Source organism: Artemia sp. Qi Xiang Cuo, chromosome 14 (genome assembly GCF_049724085.1).
Source record: "Artemia sp. Qi Xiang Cuo chromosome 14, ASM4972408v1, whole genome shotgun sequence".
Lineage (NCBI taxonomy): Eukaryota > Metazoa > Arthropoda > Branchiopoda > Anostraca > Artemiidae > Artemia > Artemia sp. Qi Xiang Cuo.
In genome coordinates this window covers 9,170,581-9,189,637 of record NC_142807.1, presented here as the reverse complement: position 1 = coordinate 9,189,637, position 19,057 = coordinate 9,170,581, and the positions used below count along the sequence as shown (strand labels likewise).

At 36.3% G+C, this 19,057-nt stretch overlaps 2 protein-coding genes across 2 annotated transcripts in view; both read left to right on the top strand.

Moving 5' to 3' along the window:
* LOC148944093 (uncharacterized) overlaps window positions 1-19,057 on the top strand; it is a 394,466-nt gene that overhangs the window by 170,676 nt on the left and 204,733 nt on the right. The gene's annotated exons all lie outside the window — the stretch shown is intronic.
* LOC148944096 (lysozyme c-1-like) lies at window positions 1,649-18,209 on the top strand. The gene is made up of 4 exons (XM_089099820.1): window positions 1,649-1,794; window positions 6,579-6,667; window positions 10,836-10,905; window positions 18,043-18,209. Exons 1-4 carry the CDS (start codon window positions 1,677-1,679, stop codon window positions 18,186-18,188), a joined length of 423 nt encoding a protein of 140 aa, XP_088955946.1. The 5' UTR covers window positions 1,649-1,676; the 3' UTR covers window positions 18,189-18,209.

Genomic DNA, 19,057 nt, shown 5'->3' with positions numbered 1-19,057 from the left:
AGAAACACAGAAGGAGCAAAAATAAAAGAAAATAAGAAAATGAAAAACGAAAAGACGCTTCAACAGAAACAGAATATGTTTCTGAAACAAAAAATCAGCCGTAATATTTCAGATAAGTTATCCACCCTTCTACGCCAAGAAGAGACGAGGAAATGGTGGGGAAATGGTTATCCTTCTTCTGTCCTTATTTTAGTTGAATGATTTTTTGTTCTTGTTGCGTTCTGTTTAGTCCTTTACAGGCTATAGCATCAAGGCATTGTTGTGATGTACGTATTTTTTTTTATAAATAAGCCTAGTAACTATTATCAAGCGAAATTGAGAAAATGCTGATATTGTCGAAGAACGCTTTCCTTGCTTGCTTCGATAATTTGATTTACCAATATCAGCACCTGCAGTCAAACATAACGACTTAGCATAACTTACGACCTTCTTTGTTATTTGATCGGCTTTTGGCATGAGGTGAACTTCCTCCTTGGTTATGAAGTTGGGTTCTCTACTGTCCACCCAGATTCAGACTTCCGTCCTTTTTCACTACCATGATAACAGAAAAAACTCTGTTCACTGTTAGGTGGTTGTATGATACATGCGTCGAGTAGTTGAAACTAGGCTTCGACGTGTTTCATCAACTTGAATTTAGGAATACAGGTAGAAATGTTTGAGATTCGTTTCTATGTCAACATTATGTTCTGCATCAACAACAATTGGGGGCTGGTGTGAACAGCACCAGCCCCCAAAGGGGTGGGAACCCAAGCCATAATTTTGACAACACCTACATGACAAAAAAAAAATAAAAAGCAAGTTTTTCCCAATGACAAGAGGCGTTAAAACTTAAAAGGAACAGAAATTATCTTATTAAAAGGGAGGCTACCACCTCCCCCAGCTTACCACTTTTTAAGTTTAACCTGAAATTTTATTTCAAATTACGAAGAATAAACTCTCCTTGAAAAGAAAAGTGTGATAAAAGTTCAGCTTTTTATTTATAACCATGCTTCGAGGATCAAAGGATCATTCAGTTGTATGTATTTGTCTTTAATTTTACTTCGTTTTCAATTTATATGTTTTGAAAGGGGACCATTAAACAAACCCCCTCCCCCCTCCCCTGCACTAAGATTCAGAAAATGTGTATTGATGTAAGACTTTGCAGTAGAATTCCTTTACATTCAGGGTTTACCTTTACAGTAAAACACTTATTGAAAAGGATTCGGTGTTTAAATGTGTATATGCTTTGAAAGGGGATCTTTAAAGAAACCCCCTCCCTCCACTAAAATTCAGTGACATGTCTTCGAACTTAAAAATTTTCAGCCCAATTCCTCTACATTTAGGGTTTTCCTTCACAGACAGACACTTGTTGAAGAAGATTTTGTGTTTAAACTTATAAATTTAGTCATTCCTTTCCATAAAATTTATTTCTAAGGGTCCATAAACTGTCCTAAACGCAGCTTAACTTGAAGTGCAGCTGTGTACTCAGCGCAGTTGTTTTTTTTTTGTGTGTGAGTGCAGTTTGTAGCGCAGTGCAGAAAAAGCTGAAGGCTCGACAACTTAAATTAAACATCCGCAAGGGAAATACAAACTCCTCGGAAATTTTTGGTTGGCATTTATATTTTCTAAGATAACTAAAACTGAAGAATCTTGATTATTTGTGATTCAGCTTCGGAGCTATTTGCAGCAACTAGAATATGAAACTACTAATTTTAGTGACATTATTAACTTCTGCAATTTCAATAAGACTTGACAAATGTGACCTGGCAAAAATATTACTGAAGGAAAATGTGCCAAGAAGGCAAATTGGAGACTGTGAGTTGTTTATTCAATTTGATTAAAGTGAAGTTTGAGGTCCATGGCTTGTGGTGGGCCTTGGATATTTAATTTAAGCTATGAAACTTAAACATTATCTTCTGCTTATACAAAACAACTTTTGTCCAGAGAAGAAAAGTACGATTAGAGGGGAGAGTCTCTCCACCTCCCTCCCCCTACAGTTACCATTTTATGGTATATTACCCTTAATCAAAGACAATTATCAATGAAAAACCTCAGATCAATGTGATAACAGTTTTTTTTAAAGATTTTTCATATGTGTCAGAACTGTTAAGTTTGCAATGAATGAATGAAGGAATGAATGTATGAATATATTGTAAGCCCGTCAAGTTTAGACAAGAAACACAGACGGAGCAAAAATAAAAGGAAATAAGAAAATGAAAAACGAAAAGACGCTTCAACAGAAACAGAATACGTTTCTGAAACAAAAATCAGCCGTAATATTTCAGATAAGTCATCCAACCTTCTATGCCAAGAAGAGACGGGGAAATGGTGGCGTACAAAAATCTAAGATTAATAATGGCAGATTAGAGATGCGACAGCCTCCCAGACTCTCCCTCTTGAAATATGAACTTAGTCAACAAGGGGTCTTACCTTAGCGGTAGCACTGTGGATTGATAATCTGCTTTGCAATGCGGGGCATGGGGTTCGATTCTCACTACCGCCTGGCGCGTGGCTTGGCGACAGGTTTGCTGCCTGTCCCTCTAAAGAAAGACCCGGCAACTGACATTAATTTGACGCCATGTGCGCCATTTAATAGCTATGGAGGATCTTTATCATCTAAACAAAATCGCTTTCAACGACCAGTATATTTTTCACTTTTTGCATGAATAGAATTTTCAGAAAAGATAAGATTTGCTCCCAAAATTGACTATCACAACCCCAGACGGGCCGAATGCGTATAGTAAAGTCGAGTTAAAACTCGACTAAAACGCGGCAAAAAAAGAAACAAATGCTATAGGTTGACGACGAAACAAAAGACAAAAATTTAAGTCAACATGTCCAAATGGTTAATGCCCGTGCCACATTGTAGTCACACTTGTCGATAAAATCAAAATTACGCACGACTACAGCGCCAATTATGTTCGCCGTTCGTAATTTCTCGAGTTGAACATTGTTCAACTTTCAAGCATAAATTTGTTGCCTGACCAGGCACGCCTTTCCAAAAAACTAACAAACAAATATGTTTCCAATAAGAGTCATGCATACTCCCGCCATTTACCCGTGCCCCAGCCATTTAAACATTGGCCTCTCAATTACTTGGACTATCTGTCTTGGCTTTTCTCTGTCTACAATTAGCCATGTCTTGATGCAAACTATGCAACCTACTGCAAAATACTTGATAACTTCAATTCATGCATACTCCCGCCATTTACCCGTGCCCCTGCCATTTAAACATTTACCTCTCAATTACTTTGACTACCTGTCTTGTCTTTTCTCTGTCTACAATTGGCCATGTCTTGATGCAAACTATGCAACCTACTGCAAAATACTTGATAACTTTAATCCATGCATACTCGCGCCATTTACCCGTGCCCCAGCCATTTAAAACATTTGCCTCTCAATTACTTGGACTATCTGTCTTGGCTTTTCTCTGTCTACAATTAGCCATGTCTTGATGCCGCCTATGCAACCTACTGCAAAATACTTGATAACTTCAATCCATGCATACTCCCGCCATTTACCCGTGCCCCTGCCATTTAAACATTCAACTCTCAATTACTTGGACTATCTGTCCAGGCTTTTCTCTATCTACAATTAGCCATGTCTTGATGCAACCTATGCAACCTACTGCAAAATACTTGATAACTTCAATCCATGCATACTCCCGCCATTTACCAGTGCCCCTGCCATTTAAACATTTACCTCTCAATTACTTGGACTATCTGTCTATGCTTTTCTCTGTCTACAAGTAGCCATGTCTTGATGCAAACTATGCAACCTACTGCAAAATTCTTGATAACTTCAATTCAAAATCTACAGACTCGGTCGAGGCCTTCGGCATCGACCTCGTTAGAGTCAACGTTTGAAGCCTACTTTTTGAAACTAGAAAAGAAGGTAAATTAGAACAGCGGTTTTTCTATCTGAGAGAGGAATTTAACAAAAGTTAAGAAGACTTAGCATTAGTAGAGACGCTAATTACTCTTGGAGCGAACTCTTTAATCAAGAATATTGCCATGTCATTCATGATCTTTGGCTTTCATTATAGATAGATGTGACTATGATAAAGCAAACGGGTATAAAGGGACAGGTATAAAGCAATTAGAGACTAGAAAAATTTTAAAGAAATTAAGCTAGTTCATAAAAACGCAAAAAGGGAGCAAACGAGGGAAATGGCATGAGTGACAAGGAAGATGGAAAACATTAGGAGGGTTTATGTATTTCATTGTTTGTTAATATATCATAATATAGGAGACATAAGTTTTAAGAAATATAGCAAAAAAAAAAATAGACCATGCTAATACAATGTCCAAAATTACTGAAATAAACTTTACACAATCTGTTTTAAAAGGAAGGAAGAAGGGGGGGGGGGGTGTAAGTTCACTTTTATTTAACACATCAGTTATATAGGGGGAAGTGATCTTTTATATCTCTCTGTGAGATATAAAATGGGATTTTAATAGAGATTTTAATGGGATTTTAAATAGAATGAGGGGGGGGGGCGAGGTCTGTGGAGAAAAAGTGACTAGGGAAGAGTGAATTTGTCTGGAGATTAGGGATGGCACTACTGGTAGAGGATAAGGAAAGTTTTTGGCTCTCTGTTCCTCGTGTTTGACCGTGGTAGCCCTCTGAAGAAGGAAATATAAGGTACTCTACCCTCATTGAAGACAATTCTTGCACATCTTTTTTAAACTGCCTGTAATCTGTCCGACAAATCCTTGGAGATGGCAAGATTCTAAACAGAATAAGCATACTCAAGGATTGGAGGTACAAGTGGGCGAAACATTCTCAATGACGGGATTTATGAGTTAATTTTTTTTTAAGGAATTAAAGGAGGTAAAGTATTGATTGTCGTCGGAACTACCACCAACATCTTTTAAGTCTTAATCAAGATTAATCAGTTCTTTTCTTGCTGAACGTTGATTTAAAGGATTGATTTGAAGGAACGTTGATTTAATCTGTTTACAATCTCAGAACTAAGGGGAGGGGGTACCAGTCATCATATGGAAAAAAGTGAAGTCTTTTCCCTTCTCAGTTTTGATTCCACAAAAAATTCAGAAAAAGATATTATTAAAATTCGGCTTCGGGAAAAAAAGGAATTTTCGGTAAAATAACTGTTGAAACTCAACTTCGGAAAAAAATGATTAGATTTTGTGATTCGGTCGTCAATCCGTAAGATTTTCAAGTCACCCCTCACCTTCTAATGAAAAGATTTATCGAAAGAAACCTGTGAATGAAAAGACTAGCGAAAGAAACCTGTTTACAGTGCGTCAATACATGAACAACTTGAGCGGTAGGGGTATATCATACAAGTACCGAGATATACATTATAATATATAACTTACTGAAAAATTCATGAAGGGTGTATATAACATGTTAAGACCGGCACAAGGCTAAGATAGCTAATTTCGCCAAGGCTCCAAGAAATAAGCAGCCAAAACCTAAGAAATTTGTTACAGCAACGCCATCTATAAAAAATTAAGGTGCAATACTACACTTACAGCGATACAGTGCCATGACCAGGCTGAAGCAGGAGTGCACCAAAAGGAGTAAAAAAAATTCCACCTTTAGCTCAGACAAACCCTATTGGGGTGCAAAACAATTCCTTGTTTTTAAATCCGGCTACATGAGAAGGGAGGAAATGGGTTTTATGGTATGTGAAGCCACTGCATTTACATATTTCCCCATTAGTCTCAATGTTTTTATATTCCAGTCAAAGGGGCTGGGGGTATAAACTAAAATACTAAAATAAATTTGATACGGTGATATTTTCCAGAATCGAGAGATTATTTATGGGGTAGTGAAAAGTTATCCCATTTGCTGTCATAGATTTTGGATTTATCCCTTTTAATTCCTTGACACTATACCATGACCTGTGCCAGGGAGGGGCGAGGTTGTCGATGTCCCCCTAGAAAACAAAAGTGTATTCGTCCAAAGAGAAAAGATTAGTATAGTCATGCTTAAATCCTTGTAAAAGCAAAACTCCTGGTAGTGTTTGCCCCACAACCCAGGGGGGAATTCCTGAATTACTCTAGAAGTAAGTATAAGAAGACCAATAACACTAAGCGTAATGAAGTGAAGGAGTTTTACAGGCTGGAAGCCAACAAGGTGGAAAAACCCAAAATAAAAAGAAGAATGAAAAAATACAACTGAACTTGATATATTATAGAATTTACAAAATTAGTTTGGATTACTTTTAAGTAAAGTATTATGTTGAAGTAATATTAAAACTTAAAAAAAAAGCTTCATGTTATAGCAATTGCAAATTTAAGGAATCAATCCCAGCAAGATCATTCCGTTTGTAACCATTGTTGTCGGCTCACTTCTGCAAAACACCAACTATGGAGCCCTGTGAAGCGATAGATTTTTCTTTATTATATTTTTTCGTTTGGTACGTTAGGTTGAAATACTTCTAAAAACCACCAGAACCAGCTTTTCGGATCACGGCAAACTGATCATTTTAGCAGCGTCAACAAAGCTTTAAAAGTTTTCTTTATCCTCTACCTCCAACAACCTACCATGACGAGTTGTCCCGATATCAAGGGTACGAGAAAAGAATATTTGAATATCTGTCACAATTATTGAAGCATCTTTCCTTGCAGGGATATGTTTGGCCAAACAGGAAAGCAATTTCTTGACTCACAACAAGGCTGCAATGCCAAATGGCAGTTTTAACTACGGAATTTTCGGGGTAACTTATTAGTCTTTTTTCTGCCTTCATAAATCAAGTTTTAATAAAGACAAATTTTTGAACTGAAAATAAGGAGTAAAATTAAAATTTGCATCGAACAGAAATTATTCCGTATATTAGGAGGGCAGCCACTTCCTGATCCCTCGCTCTTTACATAAAAGTCCTAAAGTTCATTAAAAATATTTCACATTCAACGGCCCTTTGTTTCCGAAGCCGTTCTTAAAGAATTGAAACAAAAAGTCAAACTTTAGCGTAAAGTATTGGAACAAAAAGTCAAACTTTAGCGTAATTTCTGTTCGTTTTAAGTTTTAATGCTACTCCTTACTTTAAGCTGAGGAAAAGTGATTTAGTATTTAATTCCTGACATTATTTCAAAACATACACGGACCCCCCCCCCCCGTGTAGATCTCCCTGGAAAATTTTCCCCAGAAACTTCTTCCCCAAAGAAAACGCTCCCCTGGAAAATCCCCCATCCACAAAAATTTCCTCCCAAAAAATGTGTCCAAATATTTCCCAAGTACAAATTCAATATGTAAACAATGGGCAACTTGCATGTCTTACAGCCTTTTCACTAGGACATTTGGGGGGTCATTCTCAGAGACATAATTAATGAACCTTTCAACTACGCTGAGCCAAATGGCTGTCTCAATATTTCAATCAGATGTCTTTGGGGAAAAAGAGGCGTGGGAGGGAGATAGGTGCCCTCTAATCTTTTTGGTCACTTAATAAGAGCACTAGATTTTTTAATTTTGGCTCCATTGAGCCTTCTCTAGATCCTTTAGGGTTATTGATTCGTTATAGTCGCCCCTGAAAAGAAAAACGAATAAAGACGCAACTAGGATCTTTGTTTTGGCAAAAAAACACCAATTTTTCACATTTTAGACGAGAGCTTGTAACCTCTACAAAATGGTTCACTGATATACTGAGTCTGTTGATGTGATTTTCACTAAATTACATGGCAGGGTGATTCACCCCTTTTTCAAAAATCAGGCAAATTATATCAAGCTCTTAGCTTTTATTGGGTAACATTAAACTTAATGAATTTTAAGTATTTGGAACCAGCATAAAAACCCAATCCCTTTGATGTTCTATCTGTTATCACAATTCCCTATTTTAGAGTTTCAGTTACTGTTGAGCCGAGTTACTTCTTACTTACAGTTCGTTATTACGAACTGTTTGATAAAAAGAGCATGGTAGAACTTTTAAAAGTAAAGGGCTGGGCACACGTAGCTGATTTATGGAACTGATTTCCAAATCAGCACTGATTTTAAAAGAAATCGGCGTCGATTTGAGCTTGAAAAATATTCTAGTTTTCGGCGCCGATTTACAAAATCAGCGATGATTTTCAATCATGATCATCACAAAAAAAAAACAGGGATACAAATAAATAGTCAGCCAGAGGTATCTGTGGAGAAAAGCCCCACTACTGAGATGAGAACTAAACTGATAACTAAGCTGAGATCAATCAAGCAACTATTAATAAACACGAGTTGACTATTTGTATCCATCATTTTTTATTTTGAAAATTTTGTGCAATAAATTTTTCTTTCGATAAATTTTTCTTACCGGTATCGTTTGTCCACTGATGCTGAAATCGGTTCTCGAAATCAGCCTATGTGTGCCTAGCCCATAAATATGATTGGACTAAAAATCTGGGAAAACATGGATTTCAAGCTGATTTTAAGTCTGAATCTTACTAAGCGAAGAGAAACATAGTAAATTTTATTTCTGTCACGATGTGGGGGGGGGGGACTATTTTGTTTCTTAGGTTTGAGATGACTGTTTTGATATCTTTTGATAGCTGACAGTCAATTTAATATATATGCAGAATGACAAATCTGTAATTAGTTTTGAATTTTATTAAGTCTGAAAAACACGCTGAAAGCATGTGAAAGTTGGTAAAATTTTCCCATTTTCAAAGCAAGTTCAGATTGTTTAGATTGCAACTGTTTAGATGTGCAAGTTGAGGACAACGACAAAGAACAAAAAGTGTTAAACATAGTGGGGCATACATTCCAATGAAAAAACTACAACAGAGGGGAAAAGAGATCTTAATATCTTATGTTCCCGCGTTAAAAGCGTGTTTTAATTACATTGTCTTATTTTTCTGACGAATTTTCGCAAGCCAATCACTATTTCTTATTTCTAAAGAAAAAATAAGTTTGACTTTTTAAAATCGAGTAAGTACTGCTTCCTATTGATTAATACCATCACATGTTTAACGCGTTGTGACATCTTATAGATTATTTTGGGAGCCTCGGTGTCGGCAGAGACAAAGGTTCATCAGCGAATTCTCCCAGGGTACTATCTATCATCAGAAGCTGTCAAGAATTTGTGATTTGAGTATGAAATCTGGCTGAAAATACAGTGGAACTTTATTTTCTTTCTGTCGATAAGTTTGTCAAGCAAAGCGGGTAACACCACAGGCCTCTCAAAGTGGCCTAACTACTCAAATGTTAATTTGTTAGAATAGAATTTTAGCGTTTTCTAAGCAAGCACCCTGGAAGAGTTTTAGGAACTGCCCTTCCCTGAACTTCAAAAAGAAAGTTCTGCTCCATTTAATCAAAAACGTAAAATTTATACTTTCTGGTAATATAAGTTTCATCAAAATTAAATATGTACATCTTTGGCACTAAACGGGGAAATTTATTTGGTTTTTCTAAGATTTCCGGGATGGTAGGTGTCGATATTTAACTGTCTGTCGTTTATTCGGACCTCTTATCCAAGTTCTACAAATTAAAGCAAGACCACCCACTCAATTCAAAATTGTTTTGCCCAATAAAATAAAAAAATATATATTTGACGATATAGGGTGACTCTCTGGGGTATGGCATCCCCTTAAAACCACCCGGTCAGACCATAAAACCCTGGCCACTGAGATAATAGAAACAACGGAAATGAGAAATGACGCTTGTCAAATTTGTAGGGGTGCTATTCGGTGAAGATCAAAGAGGATAAATGGGGAAAACGCTTTTGAGATCTAAGACAAAAAAATTCTGTCCTGAAAATTATTATGCGCTTGGGAGTGAAAATCTTGGGGAAAATGTGAGGAGTATAACTTCTGAATAGACAAATAATTCTACCTTTATTTTGAGAGATTTATTGACTTACTTGACTCAAGTCCCATCGTCCTTGGAGGTCGTTTTGGGGCCTCCTCTTTCACCATTCTTTTGATGTAATTCCTGTTTGCACTTCCTGTTCTGCGAGGCGGGAAAGGTGTGACAGGCTAAGTGAAGAGAAGTTGTCCTTCCATCTCTTTCGGGGGCACCCTCTAGATCAAGATCCGTGTACCCGGCCTTCAAAGGCTATCTTCCAGAGACGAGTGCTATCCATACGTTGCTTGTGCCCTAGCCTAGCCATCTAAGCTGCTGCAGTTTTATTCTGTCGAGGATGAGAGGATTACACTATTCGTGAGGATTATTAAGCCAGTAAAAAGAATGAAAGGTTTTTAGTTACAAAACTTTTTGAAAATAAGCTCTGATTATCAGTGACAACTATCATTAATTTCTAGAAACAAATAACGAAACGAGACCATTTTAAAAAACAATAAGACAATACATTTTTAAATAAATATTTAAAAATGTTTAAAAATATTTAAAAATAAATAAATATTTATAAATAATTCATTTATTTTGAGTGATTAATCAACTGACTGTTGACAAATTGTCAAAAAGAAATGGTTGAAGTGCTGATATTATCAATGTATCGACAATCAATAGCTGGAATAAAGTTGGTATCAAAAACTTATTTCCTTTGAATGATTAATCAACTGATTAATTCAACTGATTGTTGACAAATTCGGTATTTTGTCGCAAAGAAGTGGTTGAAGTGTGGACATTATCCACCAATCGCTGGAGTAAAGAATGATTAAAAATTCAATTCACTTGAATGATTAATCAACCCAATGTTGACAAAAACCTGTCGTCAAAAAGAAGTAGTTAAAGTGCTGACATTATCAATGTATTGTCAATTTATAGCTGGAATTCAGAATAAATCAATTATTAATATTTATTTAAAAAATAAAAAACAATACATATTTGGAAAAAAATACGGAATTAAAGATGAGAAAGTCCGTTTCAGTTGTAAGCAAAAGGAAGTTTAAGAACAAAACTATATTAATTAGAAGAAAAACAAAATTGAAGCAATTAAAACTCACTATTCATTTTAGATAAACGACAAGATATGGTGCTCTTCCCCAAGAAATTCAAAGGAAAACAGATGCTCCGTCAGTTGCCCACGTAAGAAAATTATCATTATCACCTCGTTAAAACTATATAACTAAATAATAAAACTTGAATGAAGTCACAAAAAGCCTACTTCATGAGCGTCTGGCTCAGGGGCGGATCCAGGATTTGTTTAGGGGGCCGCAAAATAGGATGATCCGATAAACTTGCGTTAGGAGCAAGTTCAATTAACGCAAAGCTGCGTTAATTAAGTAAATTACACTATTTTAGACTACATTAGGGGGGCGCGCATCCCCTCTGGATCCACCACTGGTCTGGCTGGAATTGTAACATAATTACATCTGTTTGTGTCGTTCAAAATGTGGTAGGTCTCTTAGTTCTACAAAACTAATTGATTAATTGACAATTGACTAATTAATTACTAATCAATTATAGCAACTTGATGTATTAGAGCTCAAGAATCAATGCAACAAAGAACATTTAGCCCCTTCAGGACAAATAAAGAGATACAAAATTTTCAAGAAGGCAAGCGACCTGTTTTAAAATTGACATTTGTTAGGTTATAACAAATCATATAGTGAGCTCCAAACCGATATGAGGTTCGCTTTCTTGAAGCAACAGCGATAAAAGTAAAAGGAACTAAAGAAAACAAGATAAATAGTGTTCAACAAAAGAAAAGCGTAAACGATAATACTCAAGAACTCAGTTTGTTCCCTTCATAGAGGTATGATTAATTAATACAGTACATAGTTCTCCATTGTTGTACTGACGTACATTATCCATAGCCTTTCTTGTCACCCCCGTACATTTTTTTAGTTATAACGTTTAATTTAGATTTTTGTAATCCTATTTTTCAGTATCTTCATAACAATGGCCTCAACTCATAAAAAGTTGAGAGGGGTGAATTTTTTTTTCGGAGCTCCTGCGCCGGTGCTCCCTGGGGTCGAAAAATAAGGTATCAGCTGGCTCATTCCGGAGCACAAAGGCAAAGGCATCTAAGACGGAATAACAGATTTCAAAGTCCGGTATTTTAGATAGTCCAATAATAAAGATACATGATATGAGAGTATCTCATATCATGGGGATATCTCCTGTATGGAGATACTCTCCAGAGTATCTCCTGTATATAAGGAGATACTGGAGATACATATAAGGAGATACATGGAGATACCTTATTACATGGAGATACATGGAGATACCTGTATAAGGAGATACAGGAGATACCTTATTACATATAAGTATATAAGGAGATACATGGAGATACTCTCCAGAGTATCTCCTGTATATAAGGAGCTCTGTGTACTCCTTGAAGCCTGTACCAATTAAACAATTCTTTAATATTGATAATTTTTCAAATTTGTTTTCAAGGGAAAGAACCTTTAAAATTATTTACCTTCCCCCGTCTTTTTTCCTCAGTTAGAGCAGTCATTGATATTTTATGTTAAAAATTAATTCTTTCATTATTATCAAATATTTACTACTACTACTGCTATTGAAAACCATTCACTTTAGCACTAAGCCGCCATACGCCAACAGAGTTAGGCACACCCTTCCTCTACCCTAATATATTCAAACACCCCCCTCTTTGCACCTCCCAGGAAGCGCCAACTTCCCTTAAATCTTTTCTTGCAATCTCCTCCCATTCCATTTGGGGACGACCTTTTTTTCCTTTCCCAGCAGTTATTCCCAGTCTTTATTATATTAAACAAAAAAACAGGTTTTTTTTAACTGAAAGTAAGGAACGACGTTAAAACTTAAAACGAACAGAAATTATTTCCGTATATGAAAGAGCTTCCCCTCCTCAACGCCTCGCTCTTTACGCTAAAGTTTTTTATTATTTAAAAAAATAGAGTTGTGAGAAATTCAAACTTTAGCGTAAAGAGCGAGGCGTTGAGGACGGGACAGCCCCTTTCATATACGGAATAATTTCTGTTCGTTTTAAGTTTTAACGTCGTTCCTTACTTTCAGTTAAAAAAACTTTTTTTATTTAATTTTTGAAGGTTTTTGAATTAATGCAGGTTTTGATTTTGGCTCACCGTACATGAATAATTAAAACACAATTTGCATATTAATTTTACTTTTATTTGGTTAAATGGCTTTCTCGAAACTTGTTTAATTGTATTTACGAAAGTTTTTATTATTTATAAGTATACGTAACTTACGAATTAGCTAGCGCAACGAATTTCTACATTCATAGATTTTTAATGCGTATATTAGGGGGTTCGCCCCCTAGTCAATACCCTGCTCTTTAAGCTAAAGTTCGAATTTTGTTCCAATTCTTTAAAAATTACCCCTTAATCACAAAGGTCGTTAATTAGAATAAATAGCTCTTACGAAAGTACTAAAAAATCTTTGGCTTAAAGAGCGAGTTATTGACCAAGGGGTTAACCCAATCATATAGGTAATATTTTCTGTTCGTTTTAAGTTTTGATGTTACTCCTTACTTTCAGTTGAAAAATTAGTCTTTTTTTATTTAATTTCTTATTTTTTTTTCTTTAATAATGCTGGGAAATCCGGCGCCCCCTTCATAGCAATGTCGAAGTTTGCCCATTTTGCCCACAGAAGTACTAAATGAAAGTACTTTGCCCATTTTGCCCATTTTGCCCATTTTGCCAACGAAGTTTGCCCATTTTGCCCACAGCGTTCTTTACTTAGGCAACGCTAGCGCGCTGATATCATGTGAAGAAACTATCAAACAGTTCGTGGTAACAAACTGTAAGTAAGGAGCGACCCTGCTCAATGGTAACCGAAACTCTAAAAGACGGAATTTTGATACCAATAGATAGGCTACATCAAAAGAATCAGATTTTAATGGTAATTTCAAATATATAAGTTTCATCAAGTTTAGTCCTACCCATCAAAAGTTACGCGAGAAAATTTGGCTGATTTTAGAGAAAAGGGGAAAAGACCCCCTAAAAGCAATAGAACCTTAATGAAAATCACACCATCATATTCAGCGTATCAGGGAACCCTACTGTAGAGGTTTCAAGCACCTATCTACAAAAATGTGGAATTTTCCATTTTTTTGCCAGAAGAAAGATCACGGATCTGTGTTTATTTGTTTTTTTTTTGTTTTTTTTTGTTTGTTTTTATTTCCCCAGGGGTGATCGTATCGACCCAGTGGTCCTATAATATCGTGGGAGGGCTCATTGGAACTGAAATTAAAAGTTCTAGTGCTCTTTTTAAGTGACCAAAAAAAATGGAGGGGAACTAGGCCCCCTTCCACGCTCATTTTTTCCAGAAGTCATCCGATCAAAATTTTGCGATGGCCATTTTGTTCAGCAAGGTCGAAAATATGATAACTATATCTTTCAGGATGACTTAATCCCCCGAAGTCCCCAGGGGGTGGGCTGAAAGTTATGAACTTTACCCAATGTTAACATATAGTATTGGTTATTGGGAAGTATACCTACGTTGTAGGCGGGAGGGGGGGGGGTATGGGGTTATATGGGAGGATCTTTCCATGAAGGAAGTTTTTATGGGTGAAGGGACATCGCTATGAAGGGGGCGCCAGATTTCCCAGCATTATTAAAGAAAAAAAATCAGAAATTAAATAAAAAAAGACAAATTTTTCAACTGAAACTAAGGAGTAACATCAAAACTTAAAACGAACAGAAAATATTACGTATATGATTGGGTTAACCCCCTGGTCAACCCAATGATTTTTTAGTACTTTCATAAGAGCTATTTATTCTAATTAACGGCCTCTGTGATTAAGGGGCAATTTTTAAAGAATTGGAACAAAATTCGAACTTTAGCTTACAGACCAAGGTATTGACTAGGGGGCGAACCCCCTAATATACGTATTAAAAATCTATGAATGTAGAAATTCATATCTATAAAAATCCAAATTTTCTCGCGTAACTTTTGATGGGTAGGACTAAACTTGATGAAACATATATATTTGAAATTACCATTAAAATCTGATTCTTTTGATGTAGCCTATCTATTTGTATCAAAATTCCATATTTTAGAGTTTGGGTTACCATTGAGCAGGGTCGCTCCTTACTTACAGTTTGTTACCGCGAACTGTTTGATAGTTTCTTCACATGATATCAACGCGCGAGCGTTGCCTAAGTAAAGAACGCTGTGGGCAAAATGTGTTTTTTTTTCTCGATACCCAGGGACTTCGTATCGAAGGAGTTGTCGTAGAAACTTCAAAAAGGGCTCATTCGATTGGAAATTGGAGTAGCTAGTGCCCTTTCTAATAGTCAAAACTGATTGGAGGGCAACTAGACCCCCCCACGCCCATCATTCCCCCAAACACATCCAATAAAAATTTTGAGATGGCAATTTCCTTCAGTGAAAATGATTTCCAGAGGTAAATTATGTTTTTGTGGAGGACAATCCCCCACAACCCTTGGGGCAAGGTCGTCAAGGTAGGATTTGAGGGCGCATGCAAACAATGCTGGCAAAATAACTTATTTATTTTTTATTTTTTTTCTTTAGAGCAGGAAACTTCATATCAAAGAATTTTTCGTAGAAAATTCGAAAAGGGCTCATTCAATTGGAAATTGGAGTGGCTAGTGCCTTTTTTAATAGTCAAAAGTGATTGGAGGGCAACTAGCCCCCCCCCCCCCCGCCCATCATTTCCCGTAACAAATCCAATCAAAATTTTTAGATAGCCATTTTGTTCAGCGTAGTTGATTTCCATTGAGAAATTATGTTTTTGAGGAGGACACCCCCCCACACCCATCAGGGCAAGGGTTGTAAGTTATGCCCTGGGGGTATATAAGGTTTTTATAGAAGGCGTTGTCATAGAAACTTCAAAAAAGGCCCATTCGATTGGAAATTCAAAGGGCTAGTGCCTTCTTTTTAGTAGTCGAAAGTGAATGGAGGGCAACTAGCCCCCCCCTCACGCCCATCATTCCCGCAAACACATCCAATCAAAATTTTGAGATAGCCATTCTGTTCAGCGTAGTTGATTTCCGGATATAAAATATGTTTTGGAGGAGGATACTCCCCCACAACCCTCGGGGCAAGGGTTTTAAGTTATGCCCTGAGGGCATATACGAACGATGTTGGCACAATGTACTATTTATTATTTTTTCCTTTAGAGTAGGGCACTTCGTATCGAAAAAGTTGTCGTAGAAACTTACAAAAGGGCACATTCAATTGGAAATTGGAATGGCTTGTGCCCTTTTTATTAGTCGAAAGTGATCGGAAGGCAACTAACACCCCTTCCACGCCCTCCATTTCCCGAAACACATCCAATCAAAATTTGAGATAGCCATTTGTTTCAGTGTAGTTGATTTCCAGATAAAAATTATGTTTTTGAGGAGGAAACTCCCCCACAGCCTCCAGGGCAAGGGTTGTAAGTTATGCCCTGGGGGCATATAAGGTTTTTATTGAAGGTGTTGTCATAGAAACTTCAAAAAAGGCTCATTCGATTTGAAATTCAAAGGACTAGTGCCCTGTTTAATATTCAAGTGATTGGAAGGCAACTAGCCCCCCTCCCCCCCCTCTACGCCCATCATTCCCCCAAACACATACAATCAAAATTGTGAGATAGCCATTCTGTTCAGCGTAGTTGATTTCCAGATAGAAAATATGTTTTTGAGGAGGACACTCCCCCACAGCCCTCGGAGAAAGGGTTGTAAGTTATGCCCTGGGGGCATATACGCTTTTTATTGAAAGTTTTGTCGTAGAAACTTCAAAAGGGCTCATTTAATTGGACATTGAAATGGCTAGGGCCATTTTTAATAGTTGAAAGTGATTGGAGAGCGACTACCGCCTCTGTTACGCCCACCATTTCCCCAAACACATCCAATCGAAATTTTGAGATAGCCGTTTTGTTTAACGTAGTTGAAAGTTCTGGATATTCGGTCTTAGAGGATGACAACCACCTTAACAGACCTTAAGGTAAAGGTTGTAATTTATGCCCTGGAGGCATATAAGGTGTTTATAGAAAGCGTTGTCGTTTCCAAAAGGGCTCAATTGATTGGAAATCGAAAGGCCTAGTGCCCTTTTTAATAGTCGAAAGTGATTGGAAGGCTTGACATTTTACATTAACCGAGTCAAACTCAAAACTAGCAGAAATTAACATAAGTTGGGCGCAAAACCCCTATGCCTTCCCAAGGCCAGAACAAAATTTGCACTACTGAAAAAATACAAATGAATGTGCATTGTCAGTGTCATTGTAATATACATATACTGAAATTTAGTAATCAAAATGTTAACATTATTTGATTTATTAAAGTTATAAGAATAAAAACATTTCTATTTTTTCAGTGAAGTGCAAATTTTGTTCTGGCCTTGGGAAGGCATAGGGGTATTGCCCACAACTTATGTTAATTCCTGCTCGATTTGAGTTTGACTCGGTTAATTATTGTAATTTATGTTCGTTTTGGGTTTCATTTATTTATGGATGCTGATTTGTGGTAGTTTCACACTTGGTAGATTATTTGATTTTATTTTTGCTCATTTTTTGTTAAATGGAGTTCTTTACTTTGAAAAACTTATTTTGAGTGAAAAAGTTAATTTAATTAATTTTTATTAAGTAGTCAGTACTCTTTGTATGTGAGGTATTATGAAGTCATCTTAGACATTACTTTATTGATTTCCTGAGCCTCGAAATTAGTAATTGGCATATACGGTATTAGATAACTTTAAAACTATTGGGTACCAAAATCAGAAAGCTGCTGTCCAAAATATCAAAGGCAAATCTATATCAAAATCTTGGAGGAGGGGGGGAATGTGACAAGGGCACCAATAATTAACCCAATTGTCAAGTTTATATAAAAAAAAGTAAAAAATAAAAAAAATAAATGAGAGCACTAGGAAATCTTGGGGCATTCCCCCGCCCCCTGGATCCGCCCCTATAGAATATAGATACAAAGAGGCCTGGCCCATATACATAAGAATCAAATTTAGTATTACCAAAATTGTTTATTGTTATTCTGCACATTTATTTAGTTTATCTGTTAATCTCGGATATTTTTGCTCATATTTCATTATGTGTTAAGTAAAGGTTAGAATATTAATTGTTGCGCGCCAGCACGATTCCAGTGTTTTTTTTCCTAGGGCAGTGATTTGTACTAAGAAATGGTTGGAATTTGTGGTAAATAAACTAAAACTAAACTAAAATAAGATTTGGTAGGCATAATTATTGAATTTTTACATTTACCACGAGTGTATATAGTAGCCCTATTACTTAAGTGGTAGCTGTTATATCTATTATTATATTTTTAGTGCTAACGGATTCAGATATTTCAAATGACATAAAATGTGCAATGCTTATTCATAGCACGATGGGATTTAACGCATGGAAAGCATGGCGGTCAAGATGCAGAGGACGATACAATGGACGCTGGCAAAATGAATGTGATATCGATTAAATATATATTTTCCTCGGTTTATCCTATAGTTTTTATCATGTCTACATTATCGGTATTTTGAGAACAATTGATCCCAGTGGCTTTAATTGGGGGGGATGCACCCCTAGATTTTTAGCCCTCTACAAGATCTTGACAAATATTTTTTTAAGGGTATTTTCATTGAAAAAACAACAAATTTGCCCCCCCCCACCCCCACCCCGATTTATCATGATATTTTCTAGGCTAGGTCGATTCTTGGTTCCTACCTTATTAAATATTTAATCAAAATCCCATAACAACCCAAAGAAAAGAAATAAGAAAAATTGCCATATCGTTCCATACTATAGCCTCTAATATATACTATGATGACAAAATTTTCAACTTCTGGACTTTTAATAAATTAAACAAATTCAACAATGATTAAAAATAATTTAGCAACTGCACCGGACAAAATTGAGTTAACCAACACAATACAACAAATAACGATACTCAGTTGTATCGCATCGGCGAATCAATCATCTTGAAAAGTATCGATACACAAATAAACTAACCGCTTATCTAATATACTAAACCGCTTAAAAATAAGCTAAACCGCTTCACTAAATCTAGGCACGTTTCCAGCTGTACCCTATAAAAGATTTAATCGAACATGTCAAAAGCTCAAGGAATGAGTAAAAGATTTGCATACTCTTCCGTCCTATAGCCTCCAATATTCACTATATTGACAAAATTTTCATCTTGCAGATTTTAATGAGCGATAACACTTTGAATTTTAGCAATACTTTAAAATAATTCAATAAAGCACACAATACGATACAAAAAACGACGATATTCAGTTGTATCACGTCCGCGGATCAATAGACATGAAATGTGTCGATACACAAAAACTA

Excerpts from the sequence above, each read along its gene's own strand:
- LOC148944096 (XM_089099820.1), top strand. The coding sequence starts at position 1,677 with ATGAAACTACTAATTTTAGTGACATTATTAACTTCTGCAATTTCAATA. Across the intron at positions 6,668-10,835 it reads TTAACTACGGAATTTTCGGG|ATAAACGACAAGATATGGTG; the intron begins GTAACTTATTAG and ends TATTCATTTTAG. Across the intron at positions 10,906-18,042 it reads ATGCTCCGTCAGTTGCCCAC|TGCTAACGGATTCAGATATT; the intron begins GTAAGAAAATTA and ends TTATATTTTTAG.